Source organism: Chlorocebus sabaeus, chromosome 28, assembly GCF_047675955.1.
Source record: "Chlorocebus sabaeus isolate Y175 chromosome 28, mChlSab1.0.hap1, whole genome shotgun sequence".
Classification (NCBI taxonomy): domain Eukaryota; kingdom Metazoa; phylum Chordata; class Mammalia; order Primates; family Cercopithecidae; genus Chlorocebus; species Chlorocebus sabaeus.
In genome coordinates, this window is record NC_132931.1 from 2,742,741 (window position 1) to 2,765,032 (window position 22,292).

At 44.9% G+C, this 22,292-nt stretch overlaps 2 protein-coding genes across 15 annotated transcripts in view; one reads left to right on the top strand and one right to left on the bottom strand.

Moving 5' to 3' along the window:
- Positions 1–22,292, top strand: part of CALN1 (calneuron 1) — a 732,697-nt gene that overhangs the window by 561,699 nt on the left and 148,706 nt on the right. The window contains exon 7 of one of the 14 annotated variants that reach the window (XM_073012664.1): positions 9,749–12,445. The exons of the other annotated variants lie outside the window; for them this stretch is intronic. Coding sequence (XP_072868765.1) covers positions 9,749–9,832 — 84 coding nt within the window. The 3' untranslated portion in view covers positions 9,833–12,445. Of the gene's footprint in view, positions 1–9,748; positions 12,446–22,292 lie in introns of those variants that run through there. 14 annotated transcript variants of the gene reach the window in all.
- LOC119621382 (small ribosomal subunit protein eS28-like) lies at positions 5,210–9,738 on the bottom strand. The gene has a single exon (XM_073012669.1). It carries the CDS (start codon positions 7,628–7,630, stop codon positions 7,421–7,423), a length of 210 nt encoding a protein of 69 aa, XP_072868770.1. The 5' UTR covers positions 7,631–9,738; the 3' UTR covers positions 5,210–7,420.

Consider the following 22,292-nt stretch of genomic DNA (forward strand, 5'->3'; position numbering starts at 1 on the left):
CACCATGCCTGGCTAATTTTTTATTTTCAGTAGAGATGGGGATCTCACCATGTTGGCCAGGCTGGTCTGGAATTCCTGACCTCAGGTGATCCACCCGCCTCAGCCTCCCAAAGTGCTGGGATTACAGGCATAAGCCGTCGCACCCAGCCTGAAACCAAATTCTAATGGAGCTCAGTGTCACATGTATGATGACTCTCTCTTAGAAAGCCGTGGCTTCCTTAGGTCATGGGAGTAATAGAAAGACTAAGCATTTGGAAGACCCATCAAATCAGCTTTTATTTGCTGATTCCATTTGCTGATCAAAAAGGGGCCACTGCTGCCTGGGCAAGGGAAGAGACTATGGGGTCCTCTTCCCCACACTCAGAACAGAGTCCTTGTGGCAGGGCGGCTCCTTCTCTTACATCCTTCTCGACATCCACACCTTCCCCGGACAGACTGCTGAGTCCTCATAACACAGGCATCTTCCTCAGGGGTGCTGGCTCAAGGTACTCTTTCCCTGCATGCACCATTGCCCTTTCAATGAGAAATCTGGCAGCATCATTATCACTTGAACAAAATATGGGCATCAGTACCCCCAAAATGCACTGCCCCCGTGGATCTTCCTACATACCCAGCTCCCCAGAAAAGAGAAGAAAAAAGTACGTCCACATCTTTCTTTTCCTTTCCTTTTCTTCTTCCCTTCCCTTCCCTTCCCTTCCCTTCGCTTCCCTTCCCTTCCCTTCCCCTCTCCTCCCTTCCCCTCCCCTCCCCTCCCCTGCCCTTCCCTTTTTTTCAGACTCCAGACTCAAGTGATCAGCCTGCCTCAGCCTCCCAAAGTGCTGGGATTACAGGTGTGAGCCACCGCGCCCGGCCCTCACATCTTTCTTAAGAAGTGTCTGTTGGCCAGGCGCAGTGGCTCACGCCTGTAATCCCAGCACTTTGGGAGGCTGAGGTGGGCAGATCACGAGGTCAGGAGATCGAGACCATCCTGGCTAACATGGTGAAACCCCGTCTCTACTAAAAATACAAAAAATTAGCTGGTCATGGGGGCGGGCACCTGTAGTCCCAGCTACTCTGGAGGCTGAGGCGGGAGAATGGCGTGAACCTGGGAACCGGAGCTTGCAGTGAGCCGAGATCGCGCCACTGCACTCCAGCCTGGGTGACAGAGCGAGACTCCGTCTCAAAAAACAAAAGTGGCTGTTTATATAGCTTTTCCAGTCTCTGCTGTTGGTAATTCCTTCCTTTCATGGCTTCAGGTGTCTTTTTGCTTTGGGAATAGATCTGTTAAACTCATCCACTTATCTACCCTTTCTTCTTTCCTTATGAACCAGTCCTAGAGAGGAAGACAAGAATCTTGTGGGTGACCAGGTACCTTTCCTTAGAAGAGGGGTTACGTTAGCCCAAACCTGAGGATGGGGAGATTCAGAGGTACTGAGGGAGCAGAGAAGGTATAAGATGTGTCAGCCAGGTGCAGTGGCTCTAGCTTGTAATTCCAGCACTTTAGGAGGCCAAGGCAGGTAGATCACTTGAGGTGTGAGGTCAGGAGTTCGAGACCAGCCTGGCCAATATGGTGAAACCCTATCTCTACTAAAAATACAAAACTTAGCCGGGTGTGGTGGCGTGTGCCTGTAATTCCAACTACTTGGGAAGCTGAGGCAGGAGAATCTCTTGAACCCATGAGGCAGATGTTGCAGTAAGCTGAGATTGCAACACTGCACTATAGCCTGGGCGACAGAACAAGACTCTCTCTAAAAAAAAAAAAAAAAAAAAAAAAAAGTGGCTGCAGTAGTGGGTTCTAGAAACTGCCAAGAGTCATTGGGAAAAGCTAACTTTGTCTAAATAGTGGTCCTTAGAACAAATGACATTTCAACAGCAAGATAGTGGTAATATCACAAGTCACAAAAGAGGTAAATCGGAATGGTTAGGAGTGGTTTACATCTTGCAAGTTTTATTTTATTTTATTTATTTATTTTTTGAGACGGAGCCTCTCTCTCTCTCGCCCAGGCTGGAATGCAGTGGCCCGATCTTGGCTCACTGCAGCCTCTGCCTCTTGGGTTCAAGCAGTGCTCCTGCCTCAGCCTCCCAAGTAGCTTGGATTACAGGAACCCACCCCCACAACCGGCTAATTTTGTATTTTTAGTAGAGACAGGGTTTCGCCATGTTGACCAGGCTGGTCTCGAACTCCTGACCTCAGGTGATCCACCTATCTCGGGCTCTCAAAGTGCTGGGATTATAGGTGTGAGCCACTGTGCCCAGCAGCAATTTTTAAAAATCCTAACTGCATTATGAGAACAGTATTTCAAGGTGACCCATTTATGCAGAGATTTTTAGAAGAAAAAAAAATCTCCAGTATAATTTCCTTCACTTTTAAGCCCAGTGATATTTTCAGAAATTCAAGACATACCATAGCATAGGAAAAGGGTGTGTTGAGAGAGTCTCCGGCTTCCATGTCTGATCTCATTCTCACTGTCAGTGTCATATCTTCATTGTACTGGATTTTAACTGAAACTGGAAGATGTCCTCTGATTTTCTCTCCATTTCTGTAAAATTGCCTTAGTTCATAATGTGGTTGCATTGCCTGAGATAATGTACAAAAAACTCCCATTGGCTGGGCATGGTGGCTCAAGCCTGTAATCTCAGCGGTTCGGGAGGCTGAGGTGGGTGGATCGCCTGAGGTCAGGAACTGAGACCAGCCTAGGCAACATGGTGAAACTCCGTCTCTACTAAAAATACAAAAATTAGCCAGGCGTGGTGGTGGGTGCCTGTAATCCCAGCTACTCGGAGGCTGAGGCATGAGAATGGCTTGAATCCGGGAGTCGGAGGTTGCAGTGAGCCGAAATTGTGCCACTGCATTCCAGCCTGGGTGGCAGAGCAAGACTGTCACAAACAAACAAACAACAACAACAACAACAACAAAAACACAATTCCCACCAAATGTGTGTCCTGCATGGTGGTTCATGCCTATAATCCCAGCGCTTTGGGTCAAGGTGGGAGGATTGCTTGAGTCCGGGAGTTCATGACAAGCCTGCGGAACACAGCAACTCACCTAAGGTTTCAGGTGACTGAAAAACAGCAGTTTCCTCGCCATCACTCGTGGCACCGAATTCAAAGTCAGGAAATCCTGATTCTAGACCATGTCAGGTACCATCCTATGCCTTACAGTTTATTTTCCATCTTGGAGGAAAAAAGGCCTTGTCATGCTTGCCTCATGACAGATGTGGGAAAATGATGTATGCGTATGCAACGTTCTTGGCTGTCTAGGCACGGTGGCTCACACCTATAATCCGAGCATTTGGGAGGCCAATGCAGGAGGATTGCTTGAGCCCAGGAGTTCAAGACCAGCCTAGGCAACATAGCAAGACTTCGTCTCTTAAAAAGAAATTAGCTGAGTCTGTTGGCGTGCACCTGTAGTCCTGGCTACTCGAGAGGCTGAGGCAGAAGGATCACTTGAGCCCAGGAGGTCAAGGTGGCAGTGAGCTATGATTGCACCACTGCACTCCAGCCTGGGTGACAGAACAAGACCCTGTCTCAAAAAAAAAAAAAAAAGAAAGAAAGAAAAAGAAACCCGCTAGGTGTAAGGCAACATAAATTCAGGCTACCTTTATCATTGTCACTATTTTTATAAGAATTAGATTTTGTTACTCACGATCTTGGGAAACAGACAAAAATAGAAATATATGAAGATATTCTGATTTCCCTCCTTTAGAGGAACCTTTTTTCTTGTTATGTTCTTCAGCCCAAAATCTACCATTTCTCTAAGGTCCACAATTTCCGAAAATCCTTTTGGAACTCGAATTGCCTGGCTACTCCACAAAGTTTGCATTTGAGCTTCCACCAAATGCGATCCCTACAGCGGCCGTCACCCCATGCTTCTGCTGAGCAGAATTCCGTTCGTGGGGAGTCCTTCGAAGCCTGCCCAAGGTGTCTCTGCCCTACCTTCTCTGAACTCTAGAGCAGCGATCCCCAACCTTTTTGACACCAGGGACCAGTTTTGTGGAAGATAATTTTTCCACAGACCAATGAGGAGGGATGGTTTCCATATAATGCAACCACATTACCTTTATTATGTACTTTGATTCTATTATTATTGCATTGTAATAGATAATGAAATCATTATATAACGCACCATCATGTAGAATGAGTGGAAGCCCTGAGCTTGTTTTCCTGCAGCTAGATGGTCTCATCTGGGGGTGATGAGAGACTGTGACAGATCATCAGGCATTAGATTCTCACAAGAAGTCCTCAACCTAGATCCCTCGCACGTGCAGTTTGCAATAGGGTTTGAGCACCTGTGAGAATCTAATGCTGCTGTGGATCTGACAGGAGGGAGAGTTCAGGCCACAATGCTTGCTCACCTGCCACTCACCTCCTGCTGTGTCGCCTGGTTCCTGACAGGCCACAGACTGGTGCTGGTCCATGGCCCAGGGGCCGGGGAGCCCTGCTTCAGAGCACTGGCACTCTGCAATGCCCTGTTTCATTCTCATTAGGTTGTGCCTCGTGTTGGTGCTTAACTGTGTTATTTTGTATATCTTGTTAACTTAATGTCTTAGTCCATTTTGTGTTGCTATAAAGGAATATCCAAGACTGGGTAATTTTTAGAAAGAAAAGAGGTTTATTTGGCTCCTGGTTCTGCAGGCTGTGCAAGAAGCATGGAGCCCACATCTGATTGGCTTCTGGTGAGGCCTCAGGAAGCTTTTATTCATGGTGGAAGGGAAGGGGGAGCAGGTACGTGACAGGGTGAGAGAGAAAGCAAGAAAGAGAGGCCATGCTCTTTTAAACAGCCAGCTCTCCTGTGAGCTAATAGAGGGAGAAGCTACTTATTACTATGGGGAGGGCCTCAAGACATTCGTAAGGGATCCGCCCCTATGTCCCATGCCCCTCCCACCAGACCCCACCTCCAGTCCTGGGGATCACATTTCAGTACAAGATTTGGAGGGGACAAACACCCAAACTATATCACTTAGCTAGATTTCAGTGTAGTCACCTCTAGGGAAAGACGTAAATGTGTTTTCGCCTCCCTCCTAACTCTTTTTCCAGGGTGCTGGGAGACTGATACTACATTGGTAGCCAATTTCTTCATGAGCACAAATGCAAAGATTAGAGAGAGGGTAGCAATTGTTTGTAAACATAACAGATTCTTGGGACTTATTAATTAACTCACTAATTTATAATTAGTAATTGACTCATTAAGCATTTTGATGGCAATTAGTTTTTTAAAGAACAGCTTAGACACAATAGGTAAATTATTACATAAATTCAATCAGAATTTTTTTTTTTTTTTTTTTTTTTTGAGATGGAGTTTCACTCTTGTTGCCCAGACTGGAGCGCAATGGTGGGATTTCAGCTCGCTGCAGCCTCTACCTCCCAGGTTCAAGCGATTCTCCTGCCTCAGCCTCCCAAGTAGCTGGGATTACAGGCATGTGCCACCATGCCCGGCTAATTTTACGTTTTTAGTAAAGACGGGGTTTCACTATGTTGGCCAGGTTGGTTTCAAATCCCTGACCTCAGGTGATCCACCTGCCTCGGCCTCCCAAAGTGCTGGGATTACAGGTGTAAGCCACTGTGCCCAGCCAATGTTTTCTTATTTTTTATTTTTTAAAATAGAGATGGGGTCCCACCATATTGCCCAGGTTGATCCTGAACTCCTGGACTCAAGTGATCCACCTGCCTTGGCCTCCCAAAGTGCTGGGATTACAGGCGTGAGCCACTGCACCCGGCTTAGCGGCACTGTTTAACACCACAAAAACATCATATAACCACTGAGCTCCTTCTCAGAAGGAAGATGGTGAAAGCTCACTGCTCAGCAGTGACTCGATTCATAACCCGGGGCTTTGGTCTGTTTGTTTTAGGCTTAATTCTTGCAGGTTTGGGGAATGTCAAGTTCTAAAACTTGAGTTCATTATTCCTGTCAATTCAGGGCACACCCTTACCATAAGCCCATGGAAGACACCCTGTCGAGTTACTTTATTATTTTTTCTTTATCTCCATGCTCACTCCCCATTTTCATCCTGCCTATACATAGGTGTCTTTGAAAATAAATATTATTGCCAACCCCAATTTAATTTTCCAAGGTCCTGTTCCAAGCACTTTTATACGCATTGTCTTCTTTCATCCTCCCAACAGCACTATGAGAAACACTGCTTTGGCCTGGCATGGTGGCTCACTCCTGGAATCCCAACACTTCGGGAGGCCGAGGTGGGTGGATCACCTGAGTTCATGAGTTCGAGACCAGCCCGGCCAACATGGTGGGGCCCCATCTCTATTAAAAATTAAAAAATTAACTGGTGTGATGACGCGTGCCTGTAGTCCCAGCTACTCAGGAGGCTGAGGCACAAGAATCGCCTGAACCCCAGAGGCAGAGGTTGCCGTGAGCTGATATCATGCCACTGTGCTCCAGCCTGGGTGACAGAGCGAGATCCTGTCTCAGAAAAAGAAAGAAAAATTCTTTTGTTGTTCCCATTTAACAGAAGAGGAAACAGAGGCATGGATACATGAAGTAATTTTTCCAAGATCACGCCTTAGCATATGGCAACGTGAGGACTCACATCCAGGCACCCTATACGTAAAGCCTGAGCTCTATCGCTCTGCAGTACTCTATCTACTCTGCATTTTAAAATATAGTGTGTGGTTTTGTGTGTGTGTTTTAAAATGTATTTGAATGTTATTGTGCAACTACTGTGAAACCAGAACGTGTGAGACAGGTCTCAGTAAATTTAGAAAGCTTATTTTGCCAAGGTTGAAGACTCGCCCATGACACAGCCTCAGGAGGTCCTGACGACCTGTGCCCGAGGTGGGTGAGGCATAGCTTGCTTTTATCCATTTAGGGAGATAGGAGACATCAATCAATATATGTAAGGAGTACATTGGTTCGGTCTGGAAAGGTGGGACAACTTGAATCAAAGGCGGAAGATTGGAATGGGGGAAGGGACTTCCAGGTCACAGACAGGTGATACACAAATGGTTACATTCTTTTGAGTTTCTGATTAGCCCTTCCAAAGGAAGCAAATCAGATATGTGTCTATCTTCAGTGGGCAGAGGGGTGACTTTGAATAGAATGGGAGGCAGGTTTGCCCTAAGCAGTTCCCATCTTTAGTTTTCCTTGCTGATATTGGGGGCCCAAGATATTTTCCTTTCATACTACAGGTATCCTTCTATATCTTACTTTCTTTATTCTACATTATGCTTTTAAGATTTAATCACCTGCTAAAGATATCACTAGTTGATTGATGGCCACAGCGCATTCCACCGCATCCATCCATCTCAGCTCACTCTTTTTTTTTTTTTTTTTTTTTTTAACTTGAAGCACAAATGCTTTATTTAAAGGCACATCTCAGTTCCTGTGTGACGGGCAAAAAATAAAATAAAGGAGCAGATCGTGGCACACCATTCCCACGAGTCAAATGGTCAAACCCCACATCCAAGACCCAGTGAGCAGCCAAGCTCAGCGCAGCTTCCAGGCCTCTCGCTCTGACTCCAACAGGGTGAGCGCGTCCCCCTCGCACACGGGGCCTTTTACGTTGCGGATGCTGGAGCGGCTCATGTTGTCCATAAATTCCACGTGCACCTGTGTGCACTGTCCCTGAGAGCCGGTCCTGCGCAGGACCTTGATGACCCTGGCCAGCTTGATAGGCTGCGCATGGCTGGTGTCCATGACGGCAGCATGGCAGTCTGGCGGAGTCAGTTGACTGTTTTTGTTTTGTTTTGTTTTGTTGTTTGTTTGTTTGTTTGTTTGAGACAGAGACTTGCTCTGTCTCCCAGGCTAGAGTACAGTGATGCGATCTGGGCTCACTGCAATCTTGGCCTCCTGGGTTCAAGCAATTCTCCTGCCTCAGCCTCCCGAGTAGCTGAGACTACAGGTGTGCACCACCACGCCCGGCTACTTTTTGTATTTTTAGTAGGGACAGGGTTTCACCATGTTGGCCAGGCTGGTCTGGAACTCCTGACCTCAAATGATCTGCCTGCCTCGGCCTCCCGAAGTGCTGGGATTACAGGCGTGAGCCACCGTGCCCGGCCCAGTTGACTCTGTTATGTCCCTAACGAGGGGCAGACAGAATGTCTCCCAATCCCTAATCCCCAAACATTCTAATAAACATTCTCACTCATGGCCCCTTACATACCTGTGTGAATTTCTCTAGAATGTATCATTTGGAATGAGACTGCTGGCATACAAAGCACACACTGCCCTTTAGACTGATTTCTGACATGGTGTTGCTAACCCTCTTCCCAGCAGCACAGAAGATTCTTTCTTCTCTAATTTCTCATGAACATTCATCTGACTTTATAGTTTTTACCAATTTGATGGCTGTCGAGTGGTATACCATTGTTGTTTTTCATTTGCATTTCTCTAATCACAAATGAAATTGAACCTCTGTTCATAAACGTGGAGGCTTTGGGTTTACTTTTCTGTGAATTTCTTATTCATCTCTTTTGTTCCTTTTTTTTTTTTTTTTACTGGGTCTGCTGTCTTGTTATCTAGGTCCTATCAGTTTTAGAGGTTTCAAATATTGCCTCTCAGTCTTCCCTCCCATCAGTTATCTTCATTTATGGTGTCCTTGTTGAACAGAAATTCATAATTTTTCTTTTCTTTTTTTTTTTTTTCTTGAGACAGAGCCTCTGTCACACAGGCTGGAGTGCAGTGATGTGATCTTGGCTCACTGCAACCTCTGCCTCTGGGGTTCAAGCAATTCCACTGCCTCAGCCTCCCAAGTAGCTGGGATTACGGGTGCCCACCACCACACCAGGCTAATTTTTGTACTTTGTAGGAGAGACAGGGTTTCACCATGTTGGCCAGGCCGGTTTTGAACTCTTGACCTCAGGTGATCCGCCCACCTTGGCCTCCCAAAGTGCTGGGATTACAGTCGTGAGCCCCCATGCCTGGCCAGAAATTCATAATATTGATATAATTATATCCAGTGATTTTGGGGGGCTTTTATTAAACCTTGGAGTCTTGTTTGGAAAATAATTTCCTTAGACATCAACTGGATTTAGTGGAGTAATTTGTATACAACTAAACTTCTATAAAGAAGAACTATAGGCTGGGTGTGGTGGCTCATGCCTGTAATCCCAGCACTTTGGGAGGCCGAGGCAGGTGGATTGCCTGGCTCAGGGGTTTGAGACTAGCCTGTGCACCATGGCAAATCCTGTCTCTACCAAAATTACAAAACATTAGCGAGGCTTGGTGGTCCGTGTCTGTGGTTTCAGCTACTCGGGAGGCTGAGGTGGGAAGATCGCTTGAGCCCTGGAGGTGGAGGTTGCAGTGAGCTGAGATCATGTCACTACACCACCCTGGCCTGGGTGACAGATTGAGGCCCCGTATAAAAAAAAAAAAGAAAAAAAAAAAAAAAAAAAAAAAAACAGAAGAAGAACTATAAAAACTGAATAGCTAACAACAGAACAGCTGTTTCATGGTGTTGGAAAGTAAAGAAGACAACTAAGACTTGAGGGTCCAAAAAGTCAGAGAAGAGTGCATGGATGCAAGCCTGATGTTTTCCACAGCATTTTACTCTCAGGAAATTTGCTATGACGAGCATAACGGTGGAAGAGAAAGCAATGGCATTGAGATCGTGGTACTCGCTGGGATGAGTCTACAGAATTGGAGTTAATGGCTACTAAGTCAGCCTGAATGGGAAGGGCTCCATCCCAGAAGAACAGATTGCATGAAATTTCACCTCAAGGCATTCACCAACTCATAAACTATAAAATACAAGTTCAATACATCTTTGTTTCCAGGTGCTCAAAGGATAAAAAATTAATCAGAGATTTTTGTCAGTTTCACAGTGCTGAGGAGGAAAAAAGTGGAGATCAGAGCCTGGAAAAAAGGAGGAACTCTGGTGAACATCCAGGTTTCCAGTAGAGACCCTCGAAGGGATATACCCTTGAAGAGAGGAAAAACTGCAGAACTACAGCGAAAACAACAAAGGTTTAGGAGGACACAAAGTGTTTGCGCAGCCTCTATAAGCTGGCTGAAACTGGCTCAAGGCCCGCAGTTGCCTACGTTGTTTGTAAGGCGTATCCTCTGTCCATTGGAGTTGAAGTGGTTTGGGCTGTAAATCAGCTGATAATTTCCCTGGTAGCTGCCATTGTTAGGGAGTTTGGCAAGAATATGGATTTCCTAGTGGCCTGAGGAATTTAGAAATGTGCCGTGCCAGCCAGGCCCTGGCTTCTATCCCTAGGTATCTTTTGCGTCCTTAATGTTAGGGTCTGTCTTAGTTGATATAAGGGGGTGTCTCAGATCACAGTGTGAATCCCAGTCTCAGCTCCAACACTTCGGAGCAGTGTATTTAGGCAAATTACCTCCTTTTCTTGCCTAATTTTCTTGTCTAGGAAATGTGGGGTGGAGAGGATTATCATAACTACCATCCATAAACTTTTTTTTTTTTTTGAGACAGCGTCTCGCTCTATTGCCCAGGCTGGAGGGCGATGACACGATCTCGGCTCGCTGCAACCTCTGCCTCCCAGGTTCAAGTCATTCTCCTGCCTCAGTCTCCCGAGTAGCTAGGATTACAGATGTCCACCACCATGCCTGGCTAATTTTTTTTTTTTTTTTTTTTTGTATTTTTAGTAGAGATGGGGTTTCACCATGTTGCCCAGGCTGGTCTGGAACTCCTAGTATCGAGTGATCCATCCACCATGGCCTCCCAAAGTACTGGGATTACAGGCATGAGCCACCACGCCCGGCCACATCCATAAACGTTAAGTGTATTGAGGCTGTGGTCACTGCTGTATCCCTGACACCTAGCATCACCTTTGGCACATGTTAAACATGGACTAAGTAGTATCCAGTATCACAAAAGATATGACCTAATATTCCTAATTCCTGACCTGATTTTCCCTTGCCTATCATTAGTGTTGCAAGAAGCTTCAAATGCATGCTGTCACTAGTCTGCCCTCTTATTCTTTTATTAGAACATTGCTGAAAAGCTTTGGTTTCCTTGCGTCTTGTTTTCTTCCAGCATTCCATTTTAGATTCATTCATTCATTCATTCACTCAATCATCCTGATGACTGAATGCATTGAGTTGACAATGAAAGCATTGACAAGCATTGGTTTAGTGCGGATGTTTGTCCATCTCCTGCTCTTGCAAGTCTCATGGTCCCCTACTGCTATCCCACCATGGCTCTCTCTGTTCTCAGTGGGTCTTTGGGGTCTGTGTATGGTATTTTTGTTCGTTTGTTTGTTTGTTTTTTGAGACAGAGTTTCATTCTATCGCCCAGGCTGGAGTGGTGCGATCTCGGCTCACTGCAACCTCTGCCTTCTGGTTTCAAGTGATTCTCCTGCCTCAGGCTCCCGAGTAGCTGGGATTACAGGTGTCCGCCACCACGCCTGGCTAATTTTTGTATTTTTAGTAGAGACGGGGTTTCACCGTGTTGGCCAGGCTTGTCTCAAACTCCTGACCTCATGATCCACCTGCCCCAGAGCGCTGGGATTGCAGGCATGAGCCACCGCACCCGGCCTTATGTACTTTAATATAATGCTCCTCTCAGTTCTTCTTTCCCCACCTCTCTCAGATACACATTATGGCTGTAATTATGGGAATCTCTTGGAAGCCCCAATAATGGACCCTTCCCTGATTTTCTTACTGACTTCACTTTATTCATTTGTTGATTTATTTGCCCAGTGTTTTCCAGGTATGATTTCAGTCACTGGGGATAGAGCACCAAATAAGCAAAACATGTTCCTGTCGTCATTGTATCACAGCTTTCTCACTCTCTTTCAGGGCAGGGTAGGCCTAGCTATGTATCCCTATCTGGAAATGATGGCTATGGAATGAAGGTTCCAACCCAGGGAAGAAGGCAGCCCCCATCTCTATGATATTTCCTGATTATCTCTGTGCAAATCTCTGTGATACTCGTGGGAACACTACCCATTCTTTGTCTGGTAAACTCTTTCTCTTTCTACAAGCCCCAACCCAGATGTTGCCTAAAACCTCAATCGTTCCCTAACTCTCCTGAGGGACCTCCCTGAGTGCTGCATAAATCTGTGTTGAATAAATAGAGACAGAGATAAAAATGATGTGGTTCTGAAAAAGGGCAGTCAGATTGGTGAAAGCACAGGCTGCATTTCACTTGGGTGCTGGGTGATGGAACCTAGTTTTTTCTTTTTTTTCCTTAAAATTAGACCAGGTAGGAAGAAGGTATGGCTATAGCCTTCAAATATTTAAAGAGTTGACAGGCTCAGTGGCTCATGCCTGTAATCCCATCAGTTTGGGAGGCTGAAGTGGGAGGATTGCTTGAGCCCAGGAGTTTGCGATCAGTCTGGCAATGCAGCGAGACCCTGTCTCTACAAAAACATTTTAAAATTAGCTGGACGTTACGGTACACACTTGTAGGTCTAACAGCTTAAGAGGCTAAGGTGGGAGGATCCCTTGAGCCTAGGAATGTGAGGCTTCAGTGAGCTATGATTGCACTACTGGACTCCTGTCTGGTCCACAGGGAAAGTTTTATACATATATACCTGCATATCTACACGTGAAATTATGCATCTATACATATTACATGCATATATATATATATATATAAAATACATACATATTTATATGCGTGTCTGTATATGTAAATACACATATACATATTTATATGTGTGTATATATGTAGATACTTACACATATAAATATATATGGAGTTTTTTTGTTGTTATTTTGTTTTGTTTTGTTTTGTTTTGTTTTGAGACGAAGTTTCATTCTTGTTGCCCAGGTTGGAGTGCAATGGTACAATCTCAGCTCACTGCAACCTCTGTTTCCCAGGTTCAAGCAATTCTCCTGTCTCAGCCTCCCAAGTAGCTGGGATTACAGGCATGCACCACCATGCCTGGCTACTTTTGTATTTTTAGTAGAGACAGGGTTTCCTATGTCTGATATATAGATTAGAAAGGTAGGTATTTAAAGAGCTGTCTAATTGTATTAGTCCATTTTCATGCTGCAGATATATACATACCTGAGACTGGGAAGAAGAGGTTTAATTGGAGTTACAGTTCCATATGGCTGGGGAGGCCTCCGAATCATGGCTGGAGGTGAAAGGCACTTCTTATATGGTGGCAGCAAGAGAAAATGAGGGAGATACAAAAGCAGAAACCCCTGATAAAACCATCAGATCTCGTGAGACTTATTCATTACCACGAGAACAGTCTGGGGGAAACCGCCTCCATGATTCAAATTGTCTCCCTCCAGGCTCTCCCACAACACATGGGAATTATGGGAGCTACAATTCAAGATGAAATTTGAGTGGGGACACACAGCCAGACCGTATCACTAATGGAGTTTAGAAGTGGGGATCAAATTGAAAAAAGCTTTCAGGAGGGTAGGTAACAGGGGTTGGGGAAGAATACCATAGAAACAAGGGCGGTTCAGCAGACGAGACCCAAATACCCACCTTCCAGCCTTTGCTGCAGCCCCATACTGGACACATGGAATCTTCCTGCCCCAGAGCCCAGTGTCCATGTTGACCTCCCCCAGCGTTTCCCAGGGACCTAGAAGATGGTTCCAGTATCATCAGTGGCCCTTCCAGCTTGGTGTACAATGCCCAAGGAGTGAAGCAAGGCTCTACACTCATCTATTTTTAAGCAGTCAGATTTATGCAGCCATGCCGAAGAGGCCTGAGAAGCTGTTTATTATGAAATTAAACTTGTGGTTTCTGGAAACTTTTTTCTAACTCAGCAGGTGATGCCATTAGAGTCCTGACATGGCTTCTGGTCATGCAGAGAAGAACTTCCAGGGTATTATTTTAAGAACGTCCCAAATGCTCTGCACCACCTTCACCCAGCACACCTGGGAATTTCTATTACACTGACAGGTCCACACTCCCTCTTTGCCTACGCTGTCAAAACGAGGTTACAAAAAAAAGCTTTAGCTAAAAGCAAAAGCTGCAGAAGGAACATGTAACCTGTAGACTGCGTTTTGTGGTCAAGCATCCCACAACCTCAATTACCGGTGGGCAGATGCGTTATCTTCATTTCACTCACAGCTGAAAGACGGAAAATGAAAAGCAGTGCCCCCTACAGGAGAAGGGATGTTTTTTTTGTTTTTGTTTTTTGAGATGGAGTTTCGCTCTCCTTGCCCAGGCTGGAGTGCAAGGGTGTGACCTCTACTCGCCGCAACTTCTGCCTCCCGGGTTCAACCAATTCTCCTGCCTCAGCCTCCAGAGTAGCTGGGATTACAGGTATGCGCTACCACACCCGGCGAATTTGGTATTTTCAGTAGAGACAGGGTTTCACCATGTTGGCCAGGCTGGTCTCGAACTCCTGACCTCAGGTGATCCGCCTGCCTGACCTCAGGGGATCCGCCCGCCTCGACCTCCCAAAGTGCTGGGATTCCAGGCGTGAAACACTGTGCCTGGCGGAGAGGGATGCCTTTTAATGAATCCATCTACCACTGCTGATTCACTCTGCAGACAGTCTCATTCCTGGCAGAAAGACCTTCCCACTTTTTCCTTTCTAGGGCCAGAAACACTTTTTCCTTCTTTGATTTGTTTAACTCACTGCTATTCTGTACCCTGCTCACCCTCGGGTCTGGGAACAGCTGGCACAACTCCTTTGTCAGACTCACACCAACGTTAGCAGCCTTCTGTCTAGTTGGTCCTCAGTAAATCCTCATCATCGCCTTGGCCTGGACCCCTCAAGCTTTTTCATCTACTCTAGATCCTGAGACACCAACATCTATACCAGTGCTATAGGTTGGATGTGTGTCCCCTCCAAATCTCATGTGGAAAGGTGACCCTGATATGGTTTGGCTGTTTCCCCACCCAAATCTCATCTTGAATTATAGCTCCCATAATTCCCATGTATTGTGGGAGGGACCAGGTGGGAGGTAGTTGAATCATGGGGGCGGGTCTTTCCTGTGCTGTTCTCGTGTTAGTGAATAAGTGCCACAAGATGTGATGGTTTTATAAACAGGAGTTCCCCTGTACAAGTTCTCTCTCTTCTCCCCCACCATGTAAGATGTGACTTGCTCCTCCTTGCCTTCCACCGTGATTGCAAGGTCTCCCCAACCATGTGGAACTGGGAGTCCATTAAACCTCTTTTTCTTTATAAATTACCCAGTCTTGGGTATGTCTTTATTGGCAACATGAGAACAGACTAATACAACCCTCAGTGTTGGAGGTGGGGCCTGGTGGGAGGTGTTTGGGTCATGGGGGCAGATCCCTCATGAATGGCTTGGTGCCCTTCCTGCAGTAATGAGTGAGCTCTCGTTCTGTTAGTTCATGCAAGAGCTGGTTGCTTAAAAAGATCCTGGTATCTCTCTTGCTCCCTCTCTTGTCATGTGGCATACCTGTTCCCCCTTTGCCTTCTACCATAAGTAAAAGCTTCCTGAGGTCTCACCAGAAGCCAAGTAGATGCAGGCACCCTGCTTGTACATCCTGCAGAACCGTGAACCAAGTAAACCTCTTTTCTTTATAAATTACCCAGCCTCAGGTATTCCTTAGACAATGCAAAATAGACTGAGATAATCAGGGACGATACCAGTGACTTCACACATCCCGTAAGCACTAACAATCTTCCACAGTTTCCTCTATTCCACTTAACAGAACACCTTCAGATATGGGATCTAAGAAAGAACAATTCTCATTGAATATTATCTTTCTTTGGTAATTCACAATCTTTTGAGGTGTCGGGAGAACTATTTTAGCATGAGCCAGTTCCAGCCTGCAACCCTCTTTTGTCTGGCAATTACAAGTCACATTTTTTAAAAAAATTGATATCAGCATTTTCAAATATGGAGATTCAGTGCAAAAACTCAGACTGGCTGTTCTGTAAAGAGTGAACCTACATTCCCATATGGCAGCCCCTGACTGAAGCTGCTACCTTTGCACAGACATACATTTGGGGTTTCCTTGATCCTTGCCAACCCTTTTGTGTTGCAATCATCCCATGTCACTCACTGACATCACCTGCCTGGCCCTGATGTTGATAATCCCTGGTGTTGATAAACCCTACTAAGGCCAATAATTGTCAATACTGCTCTGAACCTAACAGCAGGACTGTGTGACTTAGAATACCTTATTTTAAAGTCTCTCTGCGTAAAATAACTTACATTCTCACTGGGAGATAAGCTAAGATTTATATAGAGAATTAATTCTAGAACATAAAAACCTAGAAATGCACATTTTGTTGAGCTTCTGCTGACTGCCTGGCACCAAGGATTCCGAGGTGAATTAAGACAAAGCACCTGCCCACAAAAAAATTGTGACCTGATGGCTGTTAAGCAAAGCAACAATTTCTTTTATGATGTTGAAGCTGTGTGGTTGTCTAGGGTAAACACCCAGGGCTCATCATCTTGCGCCAAGAAAATTTAGGACGTGGACACGCATGAGGAGTTTAGGAGTGGAGGTTTATTAGGCAAAAGAAAGAGAAAGGAGAACAGCTCCCTTATCTAGTGAGAGGGGCTTCTGAAAGGGAAGACCGGCAGGCAGCGGAGTTCACCAGATTTTGTAAGCAGGCTTGAGGAGGCAGTGTCTGATTTACACAGGACCCACAGATTGGTTCCATCAGGTGTGACATTTACATACCACACCAGGAAGGCTGGCCACCTCACCCTAATCTTATTATGCAAATGAGTTTCCCACTTGACTGGCGCCATCTTGTCTTCCTATGGTACACGTGGCTGGCAAAGAGGAAGGAAGATAAGGCCACCATTTTGGACATGCCTAGTCCCAGGTAGCTTTTTTCTTGAGGGCATTCAGCCATGCAAGCTTCTAGCTTGTGTGTCTATGTCTGTAGCTCGATTTTGCAGGCTGCTCTTTGTTAGAATATGATTTGGGGGCTGCTTTTTGTTAAAAATGGCAACCTTACCAAGGACTCCTGTACCCTGACTATCTGCCTAAGTAGTTTCTTCTTAACTCCTACATCCATGTGACATGTGCACTATCTGGAATTATCAAAAGTAGTGATTATGAATGGGGAGAAGCATATCAGAATAAAAATCTTCCCAAAGCTCTCTAGATTCTAACATATACTTCTTATAGTCAGGTTGTAGACAAAAGATTCAAGTCAATATCGTTTGAGATATTTTATCGCCAGGCATGATGGCTCATGCTTCTAACCTCAGCACTTTGAGAGGTCAAGGCAGCAGGATCACTTGAGACCAAGAGTTTAAGACCAGCCTGGACAACATAGTGAGACCTCATCTCTATGAAAAATAGCTGGGCGTGGTGGTGTGTGCCTGTAGTCCCAGCTACTCAGGAGGTTGAGGTGGGAAGATCGCTTGAGCACAAGAGTTGGGGGTTGCAGTGAGCTATGATCATGCCACTGTACTCCAGCCTGGGTGACAGAGAAATGAAATAAATAAATGAAACATTTATTAGGGGACTCGGGTCACAGCATTGTTGGAAAGTCTTAGCTTCCCAGAACCACTCTCCAAAGCACACTGACAACCTGGGACTCCAAGGCGGCTACCTCCAGTGGCACAACAGAGAAGCTGGTGATTCAGGGAGCCATTTGCTAAATCCAGAAGCTACCACCCTAATTGCCAGATCCAGAATCACACCAGCAGTGTCATCATTCACACTGGCAAACTGCATGCCAAGTGCCCTGATTCTCTCCTCATGTGTCTCACTTCCAAATCAAGTTTTGATGTAAAGTGTGCTAGGGCTGGCAGACCCCTTGCTGCAAAGAAGTTTAGGAAATGAGTTTTGGGATCCTCTATACTTTGGGAAGACAGATCAGAAGAATGATTATTGATTAAGCTAATCTATAATTCCTGCCACCGTAAGCCTCCCGTCATCACCCTCCTCAAAGAGAATCCCTATCTAACCATCCACAATTATGATTGGGATTACACTGTATCCGTCAGTAGCAACGGCTTTGGAAAAAAAGCGTTAGAACTACTGATCTACTACCATGTCAGGAAATTACAGGCCATCAGGCAAATCTGACTCACCACCTGTTTTCATAGGGCCCAAGAAAACCATTCTTAAGAATGGTTTTCGGCTGGGCGCGGTGGCTCATGCCTGTAATTCCAGCACTTTGGGAGGCCAAGGCGGGCGGATCACTTGAGTTCAGGAGTTCAAGAACAGCCTGGGCAACATGGTGAAACCTTGTCTCTGCTAAAAATACAAAAATTAGCCGAGTGTTGTGGTGCGTGCCTGTAATCCCAGCTACTCCAGAGGCTGAGGCAAGAGAATCGCTTGAAGCCTTAGACGGAGGTTGCAGTGAGCTGAGATTGCTCCACTGCACTCCAGGCTGGTTAACAGAGTGAGACTCCATCTGAAACAACAACAACAAAAAGAATGGTTTTCACAGATGAACATATGCTACCAATTTGATTATAGGAAGAACTAACTTTGAATCCCAATGAAGCAAAATGTTACCCCTCTAAAGAAAGAATTCAATTTTTCTCATTCATGCACCCACATTTCAAAAAAAAAAAAAAAAAAAAAACACCTCTATCATTATTTCTTAATTACATCAATACAGGTATTTTTGGAAATTTGTTTTCTCTCTTATTAAATACCTTCACAGTTTCCTTGATTTATCCTTCTGGCACACAAAGCCTAAAATATTTGTCATCTGTCCCTTTGCCAGAAAAAAAAGTCTGCAGACCTCTCGTCTAGAATCATGTACAGTGTTATAAAAGTACCAAAAGGGACATCTAAATTAGACAAAGAAGTCAGAGAAAACTTTGGCATGGGTTATGCTGAACTTGAAAAGCAATTAAGCATTTTAAAGATGGAGAAGAGAAGGGAAGGAGTTTCAAGACCCAGAAAACGGCATGTGAGAAGCGCAGAAGAGTTTCTGGAACTGGGACACCAGAATATACACACGCGAGAGAGTGGAGTTGGACCGCTTCGTTACACCAAACACAACAATTAACTCAAAATGGATCAAAGACCTAAATTCAAGATCTGAAACGATAAAACTCTTAGAAGTAAATATACGAGCAAATGTTCATAAAGCACAAGGGACCCAAGATAAAATAGGCAAATTGGGCTTCCTCAAAATTAAAAAGTGTATTAAAAATAAAAGAGACACCATCAAGAAACTAAAAAGACAACCCACACCATGGGGTGCATATATTTGCAAATCATATAGCTTTATAAGGGACTTGTGTCTCGAATGTATAAAGAACTCTTTCAACTCAATGATAAAAAGGCAACACACAGAAAGGATGGACAAACGATCTAAAAAAGACACTTTTCCGAAGAAGATATACAAAAGGCCAGTAATCACATGAAAAGGTGTTCGACATTATGTCTTTAGGGAAATGCAAATCAAAGCCATAATGAGTCACCACGCCATCCTGCTAGGATGGCTATATTGAAAAAGACAGATAGCAGTAAGTACAGTTGGCACTCTGTATCCGTGGGTTCTGCATCTGTGGATTCAAATAACTATAGATCAAAAATATTCCAGGAAAAAAATTGAGTCTGTCCAGAATATGTGCAGATTTTTTTTCCTTTAGTCACTATTCCCGAAACAATACAACTATGTATACAGCATTTACATTGCATTAGGTATTATAAGTAATCTAGAGATGATTTAAAGTATACAGGAACATGTGCATAGGATATATGCAAATATGACATCATTTTGTATAAGATACTTGAGCATCCGTGGATTTTGGTATCCATGAGATGTCCTGGAACCAATCCTCGCAGATACCGAGGGACAACCGTACTAGAAAGGATGTGGAAAAATTGGAACCCTCATCCACTGCTGCTGTGAATGCAAATTGTGCAGCCAATTGGGAGGACAGTCTGGCATCCCTCAAACAGCTGAACAATTACCGTATAATCCATCAATTCCACTCCTGAGTGATACTGAGAAATAAAAACATACATCCACAAAAACTGTATTACAAGGAAATTCATAGCTGTGTTGTTCACAATAGCCAAAAAGTGGACATAACCCAGATGTCCTTCAGCTGATGAATGGATAAACAAAAGTGGCATATCCATACAATGGAATATTATTTATCAATAAAAAGAAATGATTCACAATAGCAAGGACATGGAATCAACCTACATGCCCATCAATGATAGACTGGATAAAAAACATGTGGTACATACATTCCATGGAATACGATGCAGCCGTAAAAAGGAATGAGATCATGTCCTTTGCAGAGGCATGGATGGAGCTGGAAGCCATTATCCTCAGCAAACTAACGTAAGAACAGAAAACCAAGTACCAATACTGCATGTTCTCACTTGTAAGTAGGAGCTGAATGATGAGAACACATGGATCCATTAAGGGGAGCAACACTCACTGGGGCCTGTCAGAGGGCGGGGAGTGGGAAGAGGGAGGGCATCAGGAAGAACAGCTAATGGATTCTGGGCTGAATATCTAGGTGATGGGATGATCTGTGAGGCAAACCACCATGGCACATGTTCAACTATGCAACAAACCTGCACATCCTGCCTTGTACCCCTGAACTTAAAAGTTGGGAAAATAAATAAATATTTTGAAAAATGAAATTCTTATACATGCTACCATGCGAATAAAACATTATGCTAAGTGGAAGTAACCAGACACAAAAGGTCACATATCATATGATTCCATTTACATGACACATCCAAAATCGGTGAATCCATTGAATCAGAAAGCAGGGGAGTGGGTCCCTGGTGGGAGAGCCGTAGGGGTTGCTGGCGGGTTTGGGTGGGCAGCGGGGTGGGGGGGTAGATGAAGGTGCGGATCAAGAATGTTTCTCTTTTTTTGTATTTTTAGTAGAGATGGGGTTTCGCCATGTTGGTTGGTCTGGAGCTCCTGACCTCAAGTGATCCGCCCACCTCGGCTTCCCAAAATGTTGATATTATAGGTGTGAGCCGCCATGCCGGGCCTAGAATATTTTTTTGCGGTGATAAAAGTGTTCTAAGATCAGTTGTAGAATCTGTTGTTGTGATGATGGCGTAACTCTGTGACTATTCAAAAAACCATTGACTTGTATACTTTAAGCAAAAGATACAGTGTGTGAACTATTACCCTGGTGCAAAAGTAATTGTGTTTTTTGCCATTAAAAGTAACGGCACTCTGTATCCACAGATTCTGCATCCATGGATTCAAGTAACTATGGATTAACACGTACAGACTTTTTTTTTTTTTTTTTTTTTTTTTTTTCCGTTAAAAGTAATGGCAAACTTTTCTTGCACCTCTCAGAGAATTGAAGCCCCAGGGCAACTGGGTGGCCTGAAATCAATGGAAAGACAAGCATTCCCAAGGAGAGATTGGACACAACCATTGAGTCATCTATGGGAGACCAAGGAGGAAGAGAGGCCAGGTGCCATACTGTGGGAGAGAATCATTCAGGGAAATTTTTAAACAAATTTCTAAAGTCGTGGGGTGGACTTGCGTGAGAATATAGGCTCGTACCCACTTACAGGGTCTTCTCCATGGACCTCTGTTGTGCACTCACAAGAAAGATTGGTGATGGGGCAGGAGGTGAGAGAAAGCCTTCCTCCATATGGAAGACAGAGAGGAGATGAGTGTCACTTCTGTGGCAAAGCACAGATTCTCACCAAGGTCGTTCCTCTAAGGATCAAAAGCCTTAGGGTGCTGGAGAAGGGTTGCAAACCTTGTGGTCACTAGGATACAGGTAAAGACTATTGCAGTAAGGAAGCAGAAAGAAAAGGGAAGAGTCTTCCATTCCAGAGGGTTGGACCCAGGCCATTAAAGATCTCCTACCCCTGGGGAAAGAGCAAGAAACTCTCCCATTCACAAGGGCCACCAAAGATTCAAGACGTCATTTGGCTGCTACAAGGAGGAGGGTCAGAATTACAGAGAAAGCCTGATCTGCAAGACTTAGGGACTCAGGGCCTTCCTAGGACCAAGGCTGGACTAGGAAAACAGAGACCTGACCCCTCCTATACACCACTACTAGACCAGCAGGCACCAAGTAACAGTAGCAATCTATCACTGAGAGAAGAGGAAGAGCATAAAAAAGGGACCTTCTCTAAGGTACAGGCACACAGAGAAAGACAAAAGCTAAGGGTTAAACAGGAATATTAGAAACAGCTTTCATGCAACACATACCCCATCCAAAGAACTAGATTACATTTAAAAAATTTGAGGCTGGGCACGGTGGCTCATGCTTGTAATCCCAGCATTTTGGGAGACTGAGGCGGGTGGATCACCTGAGGTCAGTAGTTCGAGACCAGCCTGGCCAACATGGTGAAACCCCATCTGTACTGAAAATACAAAAATTAGCCAGGCTTGGTGGGGCACACCTGTAGTCTCAGCTACTCAGGAGGCTGAGGCAGGAGAATCACTTGAGTCTAGGAGGCAGAGGTTGCAGTGAGCCGAGACCGCACCAGTGCACCCCAGCCTGGGCAACAGAGTGAGACTCTGTCTGAAAAAAAACACATACAAGAAATTTGAGACTGGTGGTACAC